The 23,965-nt window shown below is 42.4% G+C and overlaps 1 protein-coding gene across 3 annotated transcripts in view; it reads right to left on the bottom strand.

Annotated features, from left to right (window-relative positions):
* The window catches only part of USP3 (ubiquitin specific peptidase 3), an 82,302-nt gene that overhangs the window by 35,397 nt on the left and 22,940 nt on the right, over positions 1-23,965 (bottom strand). For 2 of the 3 annotated variants that reach the window (XM_061347646.1, XM_061347647.1), the window contains exon 3: positions 16,658-16,782. Coding sequence is in view for 1 of the 3 variants with exons in the window: in XM_061347645.1 (XP_061203629.1) it covers positions 6,584-6,674 (91 nt within the window). In the remaining 2 variants the exon portion in view is untranslated. Of the gene's footprint in view, positions 1-6,583; positions 6,923-16,657; positions 16,783-23,965 lie in introns of those variants that run through there. The other variant, XM_061347645.1, reaches the window with a different exon arrangement.

The following is a 23,965-nucleotide window of genomic DNA, read 5'->3' as shown; positions in this document are numbered from 1 at the left end:
TAAACGAACGAGGGGTGGGGGAGAAGGTGCAAAAAGATCACCTACAGCAGCCACACACAAGGACACCAGAGCATGCTGTGCTGCTGCTTTTTTCTGGTAAAGAAGGTGGTCACTTATCACTTCCAACCACACACATAGGTGTCAGCTTTCAGGCTACAATACTGACATATTTTTTGGTAATTTAGCCTTTCTACACGCCAACTCAAACTTCAGGTTAAGAAATGGCAGCCACTAATCTTCCTGCACATCCTACATAAATCACATCTTACCTGACAGCAACAGTAAGAACACATGCATCATTTTACTAAACAATCATGGCCAAAAAGCATTTTTAAAAAATCACTTCTCCTTTACATTCCAAAACCATTTTCTAGTTGTTTGGCACTTCAATAACTAATTAACAACCAAATTTAAATACACCCATACACATACATATATGTTTATATATTTAAAAATTACATGGGTTTAGCCCTCAGAAGAAAACAGATACCGTTCCTCATTACAGTGGTAGCATGGCAAGAAAAAATCCATTACTGAATCTTTATGTTAGAGTGAGACATGCAAAAACTCATTTTCAAGCAGCAGCCAGAAAAAACACAGCAAAGCCAGCAGTGTAATGTAGATTTTAAACCCTTAAAGAAAGGAATCTTTCTGAGTCAGTGGTCAGTTGCAGGTCAAAACATCCAAGCTAGAAATGCGAGAGAAAAGAAGGGAAAGACAGCAAGACGACTTCTTGCTTTCTTTATATAACCTAGTAATTAATCTATCTTTTTGCAGTCCCCACTATTTCCTTTCTACTTCCCAATACTAGCAAAAGACATGTTAATAAGCAACCCTGAGAAGAAAGAAATCAAATGTTCAGTGGACAAGAACATTATCAAATGAAAAAACTTATGAAATGAAGGTTGAAAAAAACGTTTAAAAAGGGCCACGGCTATCTTGAGAAAATGCACTTGTATTTGGCCATGGACAGGCAGACGCTTACTTTTGCACACGGAATCCTAAACGATGGACCTATAAACTACCTTGAAAAATCAGTATCTGCCTGTTTGGTGTTGGTAAGGACCTCCTACACCCACCCCAAGCCTGACTGTACCATGCCACTTGGAAGCTGAAAAGCTGTCTGCTTGCAGGACTGGCAGGTGAGCTGGCAGTTCAGACTGATTAATGGTTACATGTCACGTACAGTTTAAAACACCCTCTTACAATTAAGGAAACAAATCATTAAGGATACAAAACCTTACACTTCTCCCACCGTAGCAAGGACACTGTAAAGTAGTAAATATTTTACCAGCTATAATTCTAATTTACTCTACAATAAAAACTGCTTCTTTCAATCATCTCAAAATACAAATCAGAAAAGCCTTAACTAGTTTTCAGAATTAAATTTCTGATTTCTAACCTCCATGGAGTATTTTAATTAATGGCCTTTAACTGCATTTTACCTAGGCAATGAGTGTTTGCTAAAACATGAAGCAAAACATGAAGAGGTTACTAAATGACACAAGTAGCACTGATCAAACGAGAAATGGCTCAAAGCTTAATTTCATTCCCAGCTGGGTCTGAAACTTTATGAACCCCAAACACAGGTTCAACAAAAACATAAGTGGTCTAGCTCTGTGGGCCTTAGCACCTTGCAGCAATGAGTAAACCAAAGAATAATGCCTTTATCTTAATACTTGCACATCTTCAAGGTCTTGGAAAAGGCAGGTGAATATCATCCCGATTACATTTAAACCAGCTGTAATGAGATTTGCACTAATCTGTGGATAAATCAAGAGTCTGCAATGCACAGGTGAGCCTCTTTCACACACCATTTGTGTGTGATTCCCACTTCCACAATGCCTCCTTATCATACCAAGTACCATAAGAATAGGAGGTAAGAGAAAATTAGGACCTCGATTAATAAAAAAGAGAAAGCAAATGGAGAAACAAACAGTCACAGAGATGGAGAAGAAACGCTACCAATGAGAGATTAAAGGGAAAGCAAAGAGGGTCGAAGTTTGTGTACCTGAGCTTTTACAGTATGTTTGTTCTGGCACTGACTGCAAGAGTCCAGTGCCAAAAAATTTTGGCAGAATGCTGTTCCCTATCCCAGTGAAAAGAGAAGAGTGTGACTGATTTAACTGAGAAAACACAACCAAAAAGTGAAAAAATATTGAAAGCGGTCTTATCAGTACAGTCATGTTCATCTAAGTTCTCCTACTCAGCTGAAAACATTTGCTCTCACATATAAATAAAGCATTTGGTGATGTTCAGGGTTATTCTGAACCGACTTTCCCAAGTAATTTACTAAATTACTTTAAACACAGAAAAAAAAGGTATTAATTCAGCATGTGAATCTCCACCATAATCATGGTTCACTAGGCCTCAGACAGCTTCCTGGTGCGAGCTCTCCTCTGTACTTTTTATGGTCCCTACATCATGTGCAGATGCCACAGTATATGTTTCTGACCAACAGTGAAGTTACAGCCCTCACTCAACAGCAGCTAGAACGCAAGAAACAGATGCCAGTCAAACACATTTAGCTTCTGCAGGAAATACCCGTCCTCAGCCAGAACTGCTCTTCAATATTTAACAACATTACATTATTTAAGAAATAGTATTCAACTGACAGTGATCTGAAAAGCAAGCTTGAAATATACCTCAGAAGTTAATTCCCCTTAAAAAAACAAACCCAAATCACCAAATCCTCCTTTCAGCAGACACAATCCTACCTGCCTGCAGCTGTTCTTCTAAAAAAGTAAATTCGAATTCTACACTGAACAATCAATGCACCCATTAAGAACAACCAATGAATCCTTAACCATGCACTAAAAAAGCTGGGAAAACTCCCCAGACTTGCTCAGGTGTGCTTGGAAGACTGCAATCTCTCTGAGTTGCGGCCTGGCTCCTTGTGGTTTGACGAGACTATGACAAGTTGTTGAGAAATACCACATCTGAGCTGTTCCAGGGTGCTTTTCATAATTACATGATTTGCACAACAGTGGGAAGGTGTGGCACATCACACACATCAACTGATGCAGCCTGTGACACTCCAGCCTTGCCAACATCTCCAACTACTCTGCTTCCAACTTCAGCAGAACTTTCAGAAATTGGAGTGCATGAGAAGACTGCACTCTAATCAGAGTTAGCAGACATCTGCATGCAGCATTTCATGTGACAGCACTGATTAAAAACCATTTTCAGTTCCTGTACAATTTCTACTTTACACATTTGTCTCCCCTCTTTTTAAATGCCCAGTTACAACAACCACCACCACCACCTGCCTCTGGATCTGCCTAGGCATTCTGTGCTTGCTTTTGATAGTTTTAAAGCTCCTCAAAACAAATGCATGCTAGTTTCTGTATTGCTTACTGTACAGAGCACACTTGACCGCATAAAATAACCAGAGGGATGCACGTCATTTTCTAAACAGGGGTCCTTAAACTCACAGACTTCTGAACTACACAACAGAAACATAATAGAATAGAAAACACATAAAAATGAACACACCATTACTCTTTGGAGCAAACCCATTCATACTTGGATCCACACACTCGTCACTGCTTCCTCTTACTGCCTTTTTTTTTTTTTTCCAAGAGTCTTCCTTCATCACCAGACCTCTGTAACAACTCTGTTAGGTAGCTTCAAGGGTAACTTACATAGGCCAAAAGATCAATTCAGGCTGGTGCACACACTTCTCTAATCAGCCCCCGAGCTTCAGTAAACTTAGCTTCTAAGTATCAGCATCAAACACAACACTCCATTTTATAATGGCACAATATTCACTACCATTTAACAATATCCAGAAGTGCCTCCATATATATACCTTGTGAAGTTACTGGCACAATCGCGAGGTTTTGTGGAGAGAAGGAAAAGGTACTTAACCAGCATGCATTACTCGGGCAGTGTGACAATTCCAGCTTCTCAAATCGCAGGATAACGATAAAAATAGCCCCTGGCAGTCTGAACTAAGAACTCCCTACTCTGCAGCGATGCTTTGCTCTTACTGGCACACCAGGTGGCTGCCAGAAAGCTTCCTGTATCAGTATCTTCATTTACTCTCCTTTTCTGGAAAGGTCAGCAGCAACTCAGAGCAGGACTAACAAGTTCTGAGTCACTGTAAGCCAACATGCTTGACGAGAGATGCCTTATAATTACAGACTGCAGAAAATTACCTTCTGAATGTTTTTCTCCAACTGAGGCAAGACTAACAAGAAAAATAACTAAGCCCACAGAACCTTAGAAAACAGCACCAAAAGGAATAGCAAATACATTAAATTTTAAGATATATTAATTCATACATAGGGAATTTTCTCTTTTTAATTTTACATTACCGAGTTACAGCAAAACCAGTCAATAAGAAATGGTATTTATTGTGAATTGAAAGAAAACACTATCGCATATCTTTAAAAAATTAGTCTCATTAAAATGAACACTAACAAGAGACAGTAGTCTATATACCATTAGGGAGTACATGTAACAATACTCACATACTGCTAGCTGGAACAAAAGGGATACATCAACTCTTACTAGACTAGTTAAAATGCAAAATTCATTTTTAAAAAGAACAGTTTGCATTTGTTTTAAATCAACAAGAAACTGCTGGCTGTTCACTGGAATGTTTTCAATTCAATGTACCTACCTTCTATCAATTCAATGTACCTACCTTCTATTTCTAGCTACTTGTTAAGATTTCAACAGTTATGCGAGTACTGTCTGACTTACTAGCTTTGATTTCCTAAAAAGCACAGCAGACAGACAGACGCACTCCCCTAGACACAGTGCTGCGATCAATCTGTGCAGCTCCCCAAAGTGTCCAGCACTGTCGTCCTGCCCCCCAGCTGTAATAAATCAGTTGCCTGCCCAGCAATTGGCTCTTCTGATAAGTGCCGGTTTGGGAGAAACAGCTCTGAAACAAAGAAAAATTTGCTCTACTAGCTGAACTTGCTGAGAGCCAGCACCCCTAACAGGGTCCTGGAGATGGATTCTGGCTAGTTATTGAAGTTGGAAAGTTATAATACCAGGGCATATATTTTGTTTTGGCACCTTTATCTTTTTAAAGCTCCCTGAAGGGTGGTTCCCAGCTACCATATGCTTCTGGTTGACAACTTTGCTTACCACTGATATTCTGAAGATAACAGAGTTAAGACTTCTTAAAATTAAGTTTTTTGAGTAAGAAACGTTAGGGACAACAAATTTTCCTGTACTGCTCCTTTCCTTCTAATAATTCTTCCACATTATTCCACTGCAAAGTGTACTCCCTCTAATATCAAAAGCAATACAGAGTAAAATAACTGGTTTTGCCAAAGGAAACAGCAGCACTACCACACCTTGGCTCCAGGAAACTGCAATCAGGGAAGAACTCAAGTAAGCAGCAGCCTTCCTATACAAAAGCATGGACACCGTGAGACAAAAGACAACCACCTTTCCTTTAAAAAAAGGAACACCTTACAATATCCAGCGTTTCAGTGCTCCCTGATCACTCATTTTCAAATGAGCCTTTCCGTCCAGGGCATAAGTCACGCTGCTTCTGCAAGTGGGGACTACTTCCTTAAGTTGCATCTACTTTCATAACAAGCTATAGCCATCAAAAAACACGCAACAAAAATTACAGCAACCATCGGAGGTTGTCTGCGTAGAAGCACAGCACCTTTAAAGGGAAAGCCCTCGAACAAACCCAACCACGCACCATATGAGGGGCACTACTGAACACATTTTAAACTATATTTCAAAGACGGCAATTTACATTGCTATTAAATCAGAGAGCAAAGTACCAAAACCAGATTGCCCCTACGCTCCTCCCGAGCCAGAGAGCAGAGTAGGTGAGCTAGACCACCTTCACTGAGCTGCTCCTTGGCTCGAAGGGGGGCCCAAGCGTCGCCTTTCAACACAGCAGTCCAATCACAACTACACTCTCTAAAGTCCTTCCAAAAATGTCCATTATAAAAAACAAAAGTAATCTCAGACCGATTTACAGCACACACCGACCCCCCCAGCAGCCACCGGCTCCTCTCCTCCCCGTCCCAGCAGCCAGTCTTCCCTGAGCTCAGCGCGCAGCTCCTCCGGCAGACAAAAGGAGCCAGGAGCCACGATCCCGCATTCCTCCGCACCCGGCGGGGCGGGGGGCGCCAGTCTCCGGCGGAGACAAAGTCTGCCGCTCACCCGGCCGGCCGCGCTCCTGCGACGGACAAACTGCGTAGCAAGGCTGGGAAAGAGACCAGGGCTAATGCCCCCGGGCTACCCCCCTCACCGGGACATGTGGCGGCGGCTCCGGGAAGAGCAGGAGAGGTGCACGGCGCAGCGCGGCACAGCGGCGATCCTCCCGCACCGCCCGGGATAGGGGTCCCGCGGGACGGCCCGCGGCGGCGCGGCGAGCAGGGCAGTCTCCCATCCTCCCGAGGCCCCAGGCCCTCCCCCGGCCGCAGGGCGCTCTACCGCCAAAGGGCAGCGGTCCCCCTCGAGGCCGGCACCGGTCACAGGGAACAAAGGAGCGGCCGGGCGGCGGCGAGAAGCGCCCGCCCGCCCGCCGCGCGAGGGCCGCGGGGCCACCTCAGGCCGGGAGGGCCGGCGCAGCCTAGGCCGCGGCGGGAGCACTCACCGCTGCAGCACCAGGAGGAGGGCGAGCCCTGCGGGAACTTGGCCGAGTCGGGCGCGATGCAGACGCTGGAGCCGAGATGCGGGCACTCCATGGCGGGCGAGGCTGTGGGGCGCGACGGGCGGCTCCTCGCGGCGTTACAGCAGCGGCGCCCCGCTCACAACAGCCATCTTATGGACAGCGTCGCGATCCGCGCGCCGGGCTTTGCGGGCAGCCGCCCTCCCGTCCGCGCCCGACGGCTCCCTCACCCCGCCTCCCTCCGGGCTTTCTGCGGAGCCGGCCTCCCATCCGGTGCTCCGCCCGCCGGGTTTTCCCCGCTGCCGCCGCTTCCCGTCTGGGAGAGGCGGAGCCGGGCCGCGACGCGCGGTCCCTGCTCAGAGACCGGCTCGTGCGAAGGGTGGGCCTCCCCCGCGGGCGCTGAGGGATCGGCCGAGCGGGCGGGACGGGGGCGGCCGCCCTGAGGAGGCCTGCGGCGGGGTGACCCAGCCCAGCTCCCTCAGCATAGCTCCGGAGCAGAGCGGCGCCAGCCCTCGCAGCAACTCCGCGGCCTCCTCTGGACTCGCTCCAGCAGCTCCACGTCCCTCTTGTGCTGCTGCCCCGGAGCTGGATCAGGACTGTAGGGGGGGTCTCCCCGGAGCGCAGCAGAGGGAAAATCCCCTCCCTCGACCTGCAGGTCACGCTCGAAGGGTGCAGCCCACCACACGGGGCGGGGGGAATGTCTGCGCTGCGAACGCACACGGCCAGGTCAGCAGGAGCGTCCCACCGCTCCCAAGTCCTCCTCAGGGTTGCTGTGCCCAGCCTGTGCTTGTGCTGGGGATTGCCGCGAAATGCGGTGCCAGGCCCAAACTCTGCCCCAGCTACTGCGCGCACGAACCGCAGAGCCGGGTGCTGCCCGGAGCAGGCACGTCCTGTCCCACCGCGGGCAGCACCCGCGGCAGCTCCGGCAGCTTTGTGCCTCTGAGAGGAGACCACATGAAGTGTGTGTGTGGCGAGGCAGATGCTGTACTCAAGCAATCTGTTCCTCAAGAGGCACGGTCTATGGCATACGTTCACTCCCTGAGCTGTTTTAGAAAGCTCCGTAGTTTAACTTCTCCCTAGAGACAAAAGGATGCCGTAGTAACCTTGGGTCTCTGCTGGTTACTTGCAAATGCCTTTGCCTTTAAAGAGTTACCTGGCCTCAAATTCAGCCTGTTACTGGACTTCCCAGGCTGTGACCGTAACCTTTGTGTGAAGTGGCAATACAAGCACAGATGTTGTATTACAGGTTTTCCAGACGACACAGAATAACAATTCTATATCTCAAAAATGTGCATGCTTAATGTTGGGATCATAATACCAGAAATTCCTGATAATACCTGGAAAAGGGGATTTTTTTTAACCTAAGGAACTGTGATTACTCCTGCATATTAGGAGTGTTAGGCCTTTTCCCTTACTGTAACTACTGTGAGAAACACAGTTTTGCCACTGGTTTTGCCTGTGACCAGCACGTTGACACGAAAAGCATCTATCTCAATGTACTTTACATGGCACGGCACTATTTCACAGAAGATTATTTTAGAAACTGCCAGGTCTATATGGATTTTCTGATGAGCTACTTGAAATATTCATATGAAAGATGTCTCGGTGTGACAAATCTCCTTGGTAGAACACTGTTCTTTTTCACACTATTTACACAAGGGAGGAAATTCAGAACATTTTCTATCCGGCTCTCCACAGCACCAGAAACCACTTCAACTGTACTCACTGGAGTTAGTTTGTATGTCCAGCTGTGTAGTTAGAAGCAAAATCACTTTCTAATTACAAAACTGTGAATTAAATGGTTGCAAATGTTATCTTGACACAAAACCACGGAGCTTCCTCACATATCCCCCATCCTTCAAACCTGTCACATTTGATCAGTCACATAACAGTCCCAGCATATATTTTACAGGTTCTACACAAAGTAGGTATTTGTATCATTTTCTAACAAATATGCAAATAAAACAAAAATTATTTTGGATGACAGAATTTTAAAACAATGAGATGTTTTCACTGTTTTAAAACAAAAAAAAAACAAGTCTTAACATCACTACTTTGACATACATCTAGGAATTGTACAGGTTTAAGCAGCAAAAAGGTGGTTGTGTTAGCATGTTTCTATATTAGACATGGGGCTCCCTTGTTTCTTCTCCACTCTCTGCCACAATGTATAATGAAGACATACATTACATTAAAGCAGAAGTTTGACTGCAGTTGCTGTCTTTTCTAACCAATGCAGATGTTTAATTCTCTTGTCATTCCCCACCCATCCTTACACACAAACAATGAGAAAGAAACCTCAACTGGATCTGTGCTTCTCATTCTCCCCTCCCTATCAGCGTCACTTGGCCTTCTCTCAGTAGTATTCTGCAACCAGAATTTAACCAGAACAGTCAGCTCTTATTTCACTGTGTGCGTTATGTTAGCAGTACATTTAGTTTTTTAAAAGTAAAGAGCTGATTAAATATGGTAAATAAACATGTTTAAATCCTTCTAATTATCTACTTTAATTTTAGCACTCCCATTCACGACTTTACAGTTGATACAATATACATGGAGAGGAAAAACAATTCTTTTCCTAAGTAAACCAGGATCTGTCTCACTGACACCAATGACTTGAACCCCTCCCTGCACAAACTGCTACATCTCTACTTAAAGCAATTTTCTGAGCTCATTAGAGCTATGATACCTGCTATTAGACCAGTTTTTCTAAGCATAGCCATATTGTAAGAGTATCTTCTGGCAAGACAGGGCTAGACCCAAGTATGAGGTTAAGAGTCAATGGGTGATGCCATCTTGTTTCCCCAGGCACCTCATGGACTTAACAGAGTAACAGTCTGAATGGGGTAGCAGATAGGAACAAGGATTAGTGGGGTGGGAGTAGTGTTAAAAAGGGAAGAGGAAGATGAAAAGGCATAATGCATTGCAGCAAAACTGTAATTAACATAGTGGTTTATGGAAGAAAGACATCTGCAGAAATGTTAGCCATACAAAGCCTATGTACTGCTTTGTCTTGTGAGGTCCCCTTTTTAGTCCAGAAAACTGCAAACCTGCAGACTTCTAAACAAAGAAACCCCATGACTTTGGTTTAATTTAAGAGGCTTTTTACCATCATCTACCATCTTTATTTTAAGATGGGACTACTGAACTTGCAATACTACACACAAACAAAAATGTACTTTCACTCCTGCTGTGGAGTTAAGATCCCCATAACAAAAGAACAAAAGGTGCTTGGAATTGCAAGGAGGTTGGGAGTGACTGCACAACTCTGCTAAGCACAGCATTTCCCAGAATGACAGACACCAGGAATAGCATTGGGCAGCATTTAGGTGTGAGAAACTACTAAATAAAAAGGTGTCAGCTTGCCAAGGTAGGCCCTTCATTTACCATCCCAGATGTTTCATGTTTAGAAGTCAAAACCATCCACACTGTGATACCTTATTCCTTTGCAAGATGATAGCAGAGTTTTATTCCTTCTTTCATGTTTAGGTTGACAGCCATTCAGCGGAACTTTTTAAACAGTTATTTTGCCCAAATGACACTTCTTTTGCATGTTTCTTCATTTTAGTTGCCATGCCCACAGCAAATGTGGTAGCCTTTATATTTTCTACCTCTGGTTGCCAAGATAAATACTTAAGTAATGATGATTCGATCTGTTAGGAGGTCATGATGTAAAGCAGTTATCACACGTGTGAGGATGCACAAACACAGTTTAGAAAAGGGGTATCTGTAATGCAGCCTCTTTGCCTATGGAAAAATAGTTAATAATGCACTATGAGCACTTGCATCTCAAAGGCACCACTACAGAGGCAGTTTTAGGTGGCTTGCAGTGAGGCCTACGTGTTGAATGCAGAGGAAAACTGGAGTAGAAGCCCTGGGTATAATTTTCCTTTTCAGATTGCTTTTTCAGTAAGATTTCTTGAGTACAAATCACTTCATTTGGAACTGGAGTCCCATCTCTTGCTCCTGTCCTTCCTCAGAGCAGAGTGATTTAGATGATAACTAACATTAATCCTACAAGCATGCTCATTCTGGGTGCAATCAGTGCTGAACAGGAGCCTGTGAATTAGCATTATAAATTAGAAATTTCTATTTAATATACTGCATAATCATCTCTACTACAACAGAGATATTCTACACAACATCCTCTTGTGGGCTGTTTGTAGTCATCCATATAGGCTCTATCTGAGAGTAGGAGGGTTAAAATTTGGCACTCAATTGGTATTTTGCATATATACTAACAATTAACAGCGGGGAAGTTTGCCTAGAGGGTTCTTTAGTTCTGCTGTATTTCTCAAAAAAAAAATCTGTAGTCTTGCATACCTGAGCATTAACTTGCCTCCCTTATGTATTTAGTATGATATGGTCTAACAATGCAGTAGCAAAATCTTTCATGTGACTTTGGCTTCCTTCAAAAACACTAGATGAACATCACTCAGTGTATCAAGTGAAGCAGATTGTTGCCTTAGGTGACTTCCTCATTTGCTGTACAAGTTGGAAAGCATGGAATAAAGAAGGGAGGATGCCGTAGGAGTGGAATGAACGCTATCCTGAAGAACTAGAATCTAATTCAGTCTTTGGCAGACACTATCTGCATGCCACCTAGCAAGTTATTTAAACCATTTCTTTTAGTAAGAAGAGCTATTTGCTTAAGTTAGAAGTCTAACCTTATTCTCAACTACGGCTGTGAAAAAGAGGCCAGCTCTGTTCCTATCCCTATGGCTAAAAATTAACCCTCAATTTCTAGATTAAATAGAAACATAGAATCACAGAATGGTTAGGGCTGGAAAGGACCTTAAGATCATCTAGTTCCAATCCCCCTGCATAAAGACATGCATAAAGATAGAAAGAATATCTCCTCCCATGGCATATTTCTTCTTTACTAAATGGTAAACTTGGAATATGTGGAATGAGATTGGCAGATGCACTGAACACTCAACTCAGAAAGGATAATAGCAAGCCTTTTGCTCTAAACACAAAAAGCAGTACTCTGAAAATACTACATGTCAATTCAGATGTAGTAGAAAGCTGACAGACTGGGCTTTCACCTCTTATCTCCCAAAGGTGTAAAAGTGAAACATTCAGATATGTTGATAAGAGCAATGGAGACTACACAGAAACCCACCATAAGGAAATGAATTCTCTATTCAGTGCAGATGCAACTCTGAGGCAGACAACTGGCATAGAAAATATCAACAGAAAGCATCATAGTACATTTTTTTAATACAGGGTCTTGACATAATAACACCTTAACCAGTGCCTGGCCTAGCAGCCCTGTGGGTTATATGCCATGTCTGCAGCAGACAGAAGCTCAGCTGCATGTATGAAAGCTCGCTACAGCACATGAAATACCACAAGCCCATTTCCGGCAGCACGTTGTCTCATTAACAAATCTATTTCCATTTCCTGCACATCCCCTGAAAATTAAGGTCATGCAGTTTCTGCATTTGATCATTAACAGCACAAGCAGCTCCGTTACAAGGCTTAAGATTCTTCTCTAGGAGGCAAGATGCCCAAGATGAAAGACAGAAGAGACAGAAGTTTAAAACTAGGCAAATGCCCAGAGCAAGCATCTTTGACAGTATTTAGAATATGATTAAAGTGTGTAAATAAGCATGACTCTTCAAAGCATGTCCACGACACTTCTGCACACATACCTTGAGGTGGCAGTGTGACACCAAGTACTGTGCAAAGGAACCAGGTCGTGCCAAAGGACAGAATACTCCCCATTTCCTCCGGCTTACATCATCACTAAGAAATTACCTGAGCTTCCACTTCCACAGGATGAATGGTTCTTCCCAGGGCTAAGGAGGGATCCCTCATTTCTTAATGAGTTGCTTCTTGTAGGGAATAACATTGACTATAGCAGTACAATTGTATTGGACTGACACAGGTACCATCAGAAGAGAAGATTGCTTTTACATATGATCTTCCAGTGATGTGATTTCTGAGAGCCTGTGCTAATTTTACATCACTTCTCCAATGATTCCAGAAACATATTATAGAACAAAGGCAACACTTTGATGCAAACTTTGCCTTGTCTGCACTATCACATCTTGCTCACAACGCAAGGTATAACTAAGGGTGAATGTGACTATTCTGAGGTTTTTGATTGTGGGGGTTTTTTTGAGCAAACCAAGTGAGATGTGAAAAATAAATGATACAAACTGAATGGTTTTAAAATTTTCCACATTGCTTTCTTAGGGTGTTATTTGTACAGACAAAAGGTTATTTTTAATTCATACTTTCAACAAATGCCTCAAAGTTCTCATGTCTGGCAGCTTTCCCACCAGATTTATCAATTGTTACACTGTCAACTGCAGTCTGTTCAATAATGCAAGTGCAGCAGGGTGACATCCAGCAGTATTATTTCATGTCACAGCACTTAGCTTTGACTGTATTCAGGTATGTAAATTTTATATTATTTCCAAATGCAGTCTTGAGAATACAATAATGATTGTGTCCTTGTGTTTAAGCTACTTTTAAGATCAGCAGGCTTTGTCTTATCCTATCTTATTCAAAATAGAACATCTTATAGCCAACACTACTAATTTCTCTTCATCACAACTGAACAAGGCTTGTTCACTAATTTCTGGCAAACAAAAGAACTATATTAAAAAATAAAATAAAATTAGGCAGCTCAGTTTAGATACTGTCTCAGAGCACAAAGAACTCCCAAGCCTCCTGTTTAAAGAAGGCTTCGTACTACCTATTGCCTGGAATATGTGATAGCTGGGACCAGCCTATCCGCCTACCCGCTTCATCAAGGAAAGGAAAATTGTTCCAAAGCACTTGAGTAATTACAGATCTTAAAATTCACTATTTCTTAACATCACATGGGGCAAAACCACAGACATTTCTAAGCCACAAACACTGCATGTTTAAATGACATGCAGGGTTTCCATTTCCCTGCTATGATTAGCTTGGTAGCAAATTTAAGGAAAATAGACAATAATCTAGTCACAAAAACTAAAAGAAGAATTACTCTTCTAACAGTCTGGGAGGGCTGGGAAGAGAATGAGATGGCACAGAATTTTATTATTTCAGATAAAACTCAGGAATCAGAATGTGAAAATCAATTTGCCTGCAAAAAGAACATGTACAGAAATACTGCAAGTGTTCAAATCCATTTCTAAAGTCCCATTCCAAACATTTAAAAATGGTATGATGGGAAAGTCCCAGGACAAAGTGGGTGAATTAATATGACTTTTTTTCACCTCTAACATCTGTTATTATACCTAAATGTATACACCTATTATCTCTGTAGAATATTACTACAGTGAAAGTATCATATGTATCTGTCCACTGCACACAAACAGTATCACTCTTCCCTTTACATTAAACAAGACTGTTGATAGTCAAAATACTCTACAGGCTGGTTTTGCTTCTTTGTTTGCTGTAAGCTGCAAAGGCATCCCACCTGACTCTCTGCGGCACGTATTTGCTTCTAGTTTTCTACAAAGAACTCTGTACTGTACTACACACATACTGGATCTTGGTTCTACTTTACTGACCACAAAGTACTGTAAATATTAACCCAAAAGCTGCTAATGTCCAGAACATTTTGATTCTGAAGTGTTCTCACCAAAGCAAAGCATCCTGGGGAAAAACTTGCCGTTGTACACAAAGACAGTATAGACACTACAGTGATAGCTGAGTTGAACGAGACCAGTGTTAGCTCACAAATGACTGCATTTTATGCTGTTTGGAGATCAGTTCATTATCAGGGAAACAGGAATTTTCTTGCCATGTCACCAGATTACAATATTTGTTATTGTGTTATTCTTCAGGCTCTGCTATTCACAATGTTGAGTAGAATTGTGAGAAAGGCAACCACTGATTCAGATTTCCTTTCCTCACTCCCTTTGTTTAACATCTGCTAATGCAATGACTCAACAAGGCCGCTTGAGATTTTTCAACTCTTGCTGGAATTTGAAACTGAGATGGTAAAATACAGAGAGCTTGTTCTGAAATAGGAAGCCACCTGGACACCCTGTGAGCACTACTACTTCTTTCAAAGCAGTCTTGCTAAGCTGGAAACACCAAATGATTTACTCATTATAGCAAAAGACAAATGTGCCATAATCAAAGAGCTTCTATGAACTGCTGACACAGGTAGCCCTTTGAAGATCAGTGATGTAGCTCAGTTTTCTGTGAAGTTGATTTGCTTCACAGTAGAGGTCAACACTCAGTATATTTTTACTCATTAAAATGCATAGCATTCTGTAGATGGGGAGGATCAGGAAGCTAATATGGAGCGTGATACAATTTACATTCAAGCAAACTACCTGAAGACCTTTTATAGAATTTCAAATCTGCAATGCCTGTTACTTCTTTCACTCAGAGCCTCGCACAATTAGACCCAATATAACCAATGCAGATATTTAAAAACATCTACAGGGCTACATTACTACTTCTCTACCTGCTGGCTCTAGAGTTTACCCAGGCTGGTTTCTGTAATGCCTGTGTGGCATTTATGGAATTTATAGGGCACCATGAAAAATGATTTATTGGCATTCCCACAGGAAGTGCTTAGTAACTCATCCATTCTCTTATGCAACCATCCCCAATTCATTGTGTACCACGTTAACAAAAGTTTCTCTATGTTCTGAGATCTGTGTGCCTAAAAGAATCTAAGATAACACATAATTGCAGTAAACCCTTTCATTTCTAAGATTCCCTTTTGTTAAAAGGGTTCTCTAACAGCAGGGACCAGAACAGATATTCCAGTCAGCAAATGAGTAAGCTTGGTAAGACTTGCTGCATTTTGTGGTCCTTCCTTGCCCCATCACTAGTCACTTAAAGATAGTTAAGCAGCAGCTGCATAACTACATTCTGATGTCTTCACTGATTCACAAATCCCTATCGACACCATTCCATGTTTCATTTGAACCATGGTTCAAACATATAAACAATATAAAATAAGCTAACAGGATAACTGATCACCATCTACGCCTATTGCACGTTAGCACAGTTTTGTAAAGTAGCGAACAGCTGAAAAAATGATACAGAGATCTCATCACAGTGATCCTCTCATTAAATTATTATTGTTTCAAAAAAGATCACTTTGAACGTTCCATCATGTCCTAGAAATGTGAGACAGACTTCATTGCTGTATTGTTTCTACCCTAAGCATGGTATTTGAAGTAGGTAGAGATTGCCAGGCCTGCATTTAGAGCATAATGAGAATTTACTTTTGTAAACATGACTTGAGCACCCAAGCCCAAGAAATTATTAAACTCTGTAGTGTGTAGAGTAGTTTAAAAACACAAAAAGAGCTTTTAATTCAGGACACCCAGTTCTCCTTTGTCTCACTTAATGCCACTTCATGGAAGCCCAAGGGAAAATGGCAGGCTCAACATCTTTCAGGTATGTAAGGGACAAAACTCTGAAGTACAGGTTAACCAAGACATGCTTGCCAACCACAGGATAATTTTCTTTTGATGTAAGAGCTGTAGTAGATCAAAAGGCTGATCTAAATAGCCAAAGCGTTTAGGTACTCATAAACATGGCATGTAATTATGAGCCTTGCTCCCAGATTCAGGTCTTAAGCTATCAGTATTCCTGCATGAAGGTAAAGCTTCTCATTACAGTTCTTTGAGGAAACAGAGGCTAACAAGCCTGACTTGTCATTAAAGCTTCCCATCTGCCTTGACAACGCTGCATTTTGCCATTTCTAGGATAAAAGGCCAGTTCTCTTTCACCTTGCCATGTGGGAAAATGAGCAGATATTGTTGGTGCTGCAAAACCATGAGCCATATGCAACCACAATATACCTATGTACAGGAAAATTAAGAACTAGTACTACCTACAGAGTTTATATCTTCCTGGAAGTACGTGCACTGTGTGCTTTTTCTATGTGTTGTTGGCACATGCTGCTTATACTATTTAGAAAGTATTCTGTTCTCAGAGAGACTGACAAACATTTCAGGGTTATATGAGTTTGAGGTTCTATTTACTTAGCTTGTTGCAAGTCATCAGGGATTGTGTAGAGGCATCACTAAGGGCTGAAATGAAGTGCTTAAATTACAAGTGAAATTAAAAATCCATCTGACTTACCATCATCTGGACAGATCTATGCAGCTAATGTGGAGAAAGTTTTCATGTGTTGCCTGTCAGTGAAGAAGTCATTCCCATTCCCAGCAGCACCTCTGGAAGCAAATGGCTTGCAGCAGTTCACGGTTCTGTAATAAAAGAATATTCTTCAGGAATGCTCACAATTTACAGTGCTGTGTGATGCTGGTCTCCTTTTACCCTCATCATTTGCTATTATAACACGTTTATTGCTCTATATGAAACATCACGTTGCAGCTCTAGACACAAGACTGCTGCAGTGAACAAGCTGGTGGGAGAACTCCCATAGCTCCATGTCCCAGAGGCTGCATGAAAAATCCCCTTGTGGGGAGGTTCGAAACCAGCAGCTGCACCACTGGAGCACTGCCTTCCCAAAGGAGTACAGGCCACAAGATGTGGACTCCCTGCATTCCTGGATGACAGCTCAGATTTTTTCAGATTTTTACAAGATATTTTTAAAATATAAACAGAAAACATTTAATTTCATACACACCATTTTCTCATGCCTTCATATGAAGAACTAGCCCACATTTCCCTCACCCTCTTCCCCCAGCCCTAAATCCCTGGCTTTTATAGTCACTATTAGGAGATTTACATTTCTGGAAACTACAACACTGACTTCTTTCACACTGGCTTTTAAAACCAACATCTGACTGGCAAAGCGTTTACCAGCAAGACAAACCAAGCAAGCTTTTTTATGCCTCCAAAGCTAATAAAATACTGCTTGGAGCACAGCTTGCCTTGCGTTTCTGCAGAGCAGAGCTCATTCTGCAAGGCCAACATGAGGAGACCAGCTATTTTAATCATCCCGTAGTTGGTTAAGCATAGGTTCTCTTGTTGATTTAGAACAGTCTTAACTCAGAACACTAAGCCATAAATACATCTGGAGCTGAGGCTGAAGAAGAGTTAACTCATCTCTCTAGTTTTACTTTAAAATATACCTTTAGATCTCCCAATGTGTAGCAGACATTAGTGAGTCACTCCAGACAGCTTAAAGATATTTTGGAAAAGAGCAGTAAAGTGAGATTTTGGCTTTGTTTTTCTTTTCTTTTTTTTTTTTTTGTTCCATCATAAGCAGCCTTGGCTTTGCTATTTGGTTTTGTTTTGTAACAGAGAATTACAGTTGCATAGAAGTTTATGAGCACACAACATTTCTCAGCCACATAGACACGAAAGGACTTTTGGTCTGAATCTAGCCAGCTATCCTGTGTTGATGAAGCAAGCGAGGTGGTGACAAGGGGCCTTTGTGTTCATCCTCTGTGCAGATGCATCAGCTGCTCAGAGCAAAGAGCCCAACTGCACCAGTGGAAGGAGAATACTAAGCAGTGACACTGTGTTTCCAAACCTCCCCGGTTCATACTGCTTTATGGGGCTGGCTGACTGCCATGTGGAAAGTATGCAGCATCTACAGGTATTTATAAAGGTGGGAGACAGAAATTAAGCAGAAGTTAGTCAGTCACACAGACAATAACTGAAATCCAGCACAGGGACTTCTGGTACCCTGTCCAGATCACTCCCTTCTACCCTACCAGCTTCAACAGTTCTAGATGTATCTGAATGCCTTTCTTCCCCTAGCAAGACTTTTGTCTGGTTACTTTTCCAGTGTCCCACATTTAAGCTCTTGAGCCAACATCATGAGCGTTTGTGGTGAATAAAGCAGAACAGAGACCAGCAACAAAAATGGTCCTGTTATTCTTAGGAGTATTTCTGTCAGGATCCAGGAGTGCAAGGCAATGAGGAGAAAGCTGTGTTCCATCTTTAGCAGAATGCCTCACTTTGCTGTACTCTGCTTCTTGACTTGTTTGCTTGAGCCTTTTTTAACCCCACTTTTGGGCCTTCCAGTGTGTGCAAACAGGACAAATATAGTGACTCGCAAGTGTATACCTATTATTTAGTTGTTATATAAAGCTCACCTGAGAGCACCATGAATCCACAGTTTAGGTCTGTTGAAAACCTTGGCTGGGACTCTGTTATGGTCTGTGGCCACCTTACAGGGATCCTTTCTCATCACCCCCCACAAGTATATCCTCAACATGTTTTTAAATGAGTAAAGAGAAACCATGTTAGTCACAGCAGTGACCACAGAAAAAGTTTTGCCTTTGGGATTCTTTTATTATTTCATGCAGCTTCACTAGGTAACCTTTTATAACTCAGGATACCATTTGTGCTTTTCTTGTGGTGGCAGGGGTCACCATCCTGGCAGGTGACACGGAAATTTGCCGGAGCCTATTTTAGATACCAATTCTTGTTGCACATCATTCATACGGTTGCCACTTCTCCTCCACTCCCCCACTCATTAACTTAGGTCCTCAGCTCCACTCTAAGAGTGCGGAAAGACCTGAGTCCCTAATACAGTGGAACCTAAGACAGGCTGGGAAATCAAAGATTGTAATGAAAGAAGGTGAGGGATCTTTCTCTAGAGGAGTAATGCCATTATTCAGATAAACGCAACAGATAAAGAGAGCTAGCATTTAAAGCTTCACCTCTACTTGCCTTACAAACCCCATTTTAATGTGCTTCAGAACACAATCAAAGAAAAATGCTCTCAACCTTATATACTGCATCATTATTCCTCAGCCAATACCACTGTACAGCATCTCAGAAGAGGCAGTGCTCTGAGCCAAAGACCAAAACAAGATGCCTCTACTCTACAGATGACCTGCATTTGGTTTAAGCTGACCAGTTCCACCTTAGTGTTCCCCACCTACATCTAGGCTTTCAGCAAATCTCTCATCTTCCTGTTTTCTTTGACAAACCCTAAAAAGGCAACACTGCAGGATGTAGCAGAATATTAAAACACAGATTTCAATAGTAATGACTCAGGCTTAATGGCCTGCTGCAGAGCTCATATTCCTCCTGCAAGCTACCTCTACCCCTGCAGTTCACAGCTCTTAGAAGGCTGAATGGGTTTAGGAATCAATAGTGTATCCAAAAAGGAATACCTTGACTACAGAAGTCTAGAGAGGCTATTACAATTATTCCCGATTTTCAAGCAAAAAATAATCCCCAATATTGTTTACTGAAAACAGAGAGCCAGCGGTTTTCCACAATCTTTGGGAAAATTTCCACAGCCCCACTGCAGAATGCTGCTGTCCTAGGGAATGGCACACATGGGACCAGCACCACGCATGGACCTGAGTGGGCTCCACTCATATATGAGGTTATTCTCATATCTTAAAAGTTACATAGCATAAACCATGCCCTTGCAGAGCACACAGCAACCATGGCCAGTCCCTACACCCACAGTTGATTATAAAGCAGCATCATTCCTGCTTTATAACATAACTTATAATGTATAATCCCTACTTCATCCCTGTGACTAAGAAGCTCTGTTAAGTCATGGTATCTATTAGCATCAAAAAGGTTAATGTTAAGCTTTGTATATACCCAGATTGTTATTCATCACATGTATTTCCTACATGCAACCAAGTAGATACTTGACAGATCTTTTTCTCAGAAAGTGAACGCAATGCCTTGAAATTAAGTGGCAATATATTTGGCATTCTGACTCACATGCCATGATTAGAAATATTTCTAACTGTACAGCCACTGTAAATACAGCATTCACTCTACTGCTTTCATTGGTGCTGCTTAACCTACTCTAAGCATCACAGTTTAGTCTCCTGTTTAAACACAAGTTGAGTTTTCCCAGCAGTTGGGATCCAAGGCCAAGATGCTTTGCAGTCATATTTAACTGTAAGAGGTTAAATTCAATGCAGCAATTCAAGAGAAATGAATCCTTCTGAAAATGTACTCTGAACAAGCCAGTGTGTGCACTCATAGGGAACTTTACATATGTATCAATATGATCTGTTTGGGTCAGATAAATTCAGTAAACCTGCTGACTTCAGGCAAGACAGGCTCTAAATCTGAATGCTACTTTGAACAGAAAGAATGGTTGCAGAAATGGATGTGAATTTGTGCAAGTGGCCACACACAGTAATACCGGGCCTCCTCATAGAGGAAATCCTGGAATGCTGCTCTGCTCAGTCGGCCAGTTCCCAGCCTATTTAGCACACACTTCAGAACATGCAAGAACTCTTGAACTGGACTTCACTGGGGCTATCCAGAATAGCCCTGCAGCAGAAATTTCTTCTACAAGGGCATACTATTTTGGGGAGTATTTATAATTTCTTGCAACCTGGAATTGCTGGAAGTATCAGCTTCATTTCCTTTTTCCAAAATTCCTGAGCCCACCGCTGTGGAATGTGTCTGTTTGACAAAGGCAGTTTGATTTAGTAAGTAGATATAAAAATATGCGTGTCAGAAATATTCCTGGCAGCTGGAATCTCAACTGCAGAGCTCATTTAACTTTTTCCATACAGTGTGGAAAAATCACAGGTGTTAATAACTATGCTGATATAGGGGTTGTCATCCCCTAGGTCAGCAGGGTAAGCAAATCCACAAGGCCCACAAGGTCAGCAGCAGCTGGAATTCTCTTTTCAAGTAGCCATGTGCTCTATTTAGCATAGCTTAGCCTGAGCACTGCAGAAAGCAGCAGTGATCATTTTGGCTGGTGGTCATAGCAGCCCCAGTGTACTACATTCAAGAGAGCTTGTGTATCTCCTGAATGAAAGCACATGTTCAAGTGTACCATGGAAAACGACGAGTAAATTTTCAAACTAAATCAGTATTTTGCTAAGTTACTCAGGAAGGTGGTCTGCAGCGAGATTACTTCATATGCCCTGAAAAGAAACACAGAGCTCTTGAACAGGTTTCATAGGGGGTTGTCTTGGTTATGGACTTGGTTATAGCACTGCCCAGGTCTAATCATAAATGTCTCCATGAAAGTATGTCATTCTCCAATTTTCCTTACCTAATGGCCATTTACCCTATCATTGTCTGATTTCCACAGCACTATGCCCTGGGAAGCAATGTCCCACCGATTTTTCTGTTCCAAATTCTACACTGAGACTGGGAGGAAAAACTGGTACAGAGTAACTTGGCTGAAAATAACTGTGCTGGTAGCAGCGCACCTTCTGCCTTTTGAAGTGTACCTTAACAGAGGGAATGATCTGTTTTTAGAGCAGTTCTGTTTGGACACTGTGAGGCTGAGGTAGTGTTTACTACTTTGTTTCTGTCATGTTGAGGTGCCTCAGAAGCCTAAATTTCAGTGTAATCTGGAGAAAATCAGCCTGTACTGCAAACTCCAGGTTAGCTGCATTGCAGTTGGATGGGGATAATATTGTGGTACCACTGCTACAGGGAACTCTTGTAGCATAAACCAGCCAAGCTCCACCACCATCTGAACTGAGACCAGCAAAACTGAAAGCTTTGCAATCAACTGCTCTAGAGAGAACAAGGTAGAAAAACCAAGGAATAGAAACAATGGAGCTGGTAAGCAAATCTATAATCAGGCCAGACAGCACCCTGCACTTGCTCTTGTTTTTATAAAGGATTCCTGATCCTTAATTGAATCAGGTGAGGAGTGCTGCCTGATAACTGGGTCAGGGCCTCAAAATCTGGGGACTCTATTTTTCTCCAACACTGGGACTTTAGGCAATCTATTATTCATCCCTTGCATTCCTTTGCCTCAACTTTAAAATGTGAAATCACAACTAGGAAGAAACAGCATATGGAATCATTTTACACTAACAGTCCAATTGCACTTCTGCACTTCTAGGCAACATGGAGGCCCTCTGAAGCCTGTGGTCCTGCTGGGTGGCTGTGTTTTGTTTTTTTCTCCATTATCCACATGATCTGTTCTTAGTTCTACTTCGTGCAACATTATAAACATGTATTTTAATGTGGCTAACACCCACATTCAGGAAAGACATTTTTGAGCATAATGAGTTGCCTTAAACTTGTCCCATGCCCTTTTCAAGGTGACTATCACATTAGTCTGTATGTTCCTACTGCCTTATGACTACTACTAACTGTATGTTAGGAGACAGTGCAAGCTAACAATTGATAAATCCCACACCACAAAATTTCAACTTGACGTTTCACACTGGGGATGCAAATCAACTGCTTCTCATGAACCCTATGAAAACCTTGCTTTGTCTCTGCCTTGGACTGATGCTGAGATGAAACCCAACTGCTAGCAACCAAAATTTCTTGAAGATGGAATAAAATGGCAAGCCCTGTGTGGTGTGAGCAGAATACAGGCAGGTAACTGTGTCAGGGAACTGGACTTTTTCTGAGGCTTGCGTTTTGCAAGCAAACACCTTTCTTCTATCCAGCCAGCCTTGAAGGCACAAGCACTGTCTGGAATTCCTTCTGGGGACATGAAGCCAAACTATAGCAGAAACTGGGGAAGGAGAGGTGTAGCTTGTGAAAATGCCAGAAAGAGCTGAGGGAAATTCTAAGAATCAGAGCACACTTCAGCATGGTGAACTTCTCAAGAACACTGGCAGACAAGAGGTAGGAAGGAGATAGGAAAACGCAGTTTGGCAGATAGCTCAGCCCACACTCTCCTACACAACAGAGTCCTTCTGTAGAGGAGGCAAGTTTCAACTGTTACTGATACCAGCCTTAGTGGCTTGTCAGACAGGTTGACAGTTATGTGAAGGCTGCTGACAGAACAATTTCTTCTACAGCAACCTACAAAATTCTATTCCCCAAACTGCAGCAGGTTACAGAAGATCCTGCATGCCACAGCAACCACGTACTGATAGATCAAATGCTTCCACACACTCAGCATGCCTCTCTGTACAAACGTGGCAGACAGCATCCTTGTTTTTTAGACAACGGCAATTAAAAAGCCATGTTAAAAACATTTTCACTATAGCTCATGTTAGATTACATCTGGCTGAACCAAAACAAGCAGAATTACAATCTAGGTTTACAAAATACTAAGGAGAAGTATGAGTGAGGACCTGTGCTCAACCACAGCTGCTTCCCAAAAGCTACAAGACATGAATTAGTTGCTGCTGCTCTCTGCAGCCTAACTTGAGAGGATGGAGCTACAGATGAGCTGCAGCAGCAGGTCAGAATCAACCTCTACAGCAGGTCCGTACCTGGGATCTATAAACTGAAGTTAGCCATGCTCCAGTCAACTTCCCTTTATCATCCTCATAAATTATGGTAGGAAAAAATGAGCAAGTCTGATAACACTGAGCAATGAAAAAGCAGGTGATAAATAAAGATGCTGAAAATAAAGCTTGCAATCAAAATTAATGCATGCTTCAAAGCTGTTACCGAGATGTAGTAAGCAGTTAGTAACAATTAATAAAGTACTCATCTAAACCTAACAGGCTCTCCAATCCCACCTTCTCTTCAGTATATATATATATATATACCTCATGGTATACTCAGTTTTAGAGGTTCTTCCTCAGTCACCCTCAGAAGAGG

This window comes from Neopsephotus bourkii, unplaced genomic scaffold (assembly GCF_033783945.1).
Source record: "Neopsephotus bourkii isolate Nb327-2 ecotype Australia unplaced genomic scaffold, CSIRO-AGI_Nbou_v1 NB_318, whole genome shotgun sequence".
Lineage (NCBI taxonomy): Eukaryota > Metazoa > Chordata > Aves > Psittaciformes > Psittacidae > Neopsephotus > Neopsephotus bourkii.
This window is presented reverse-complemented; position numbering and strand designations above follow the sequence as displayed.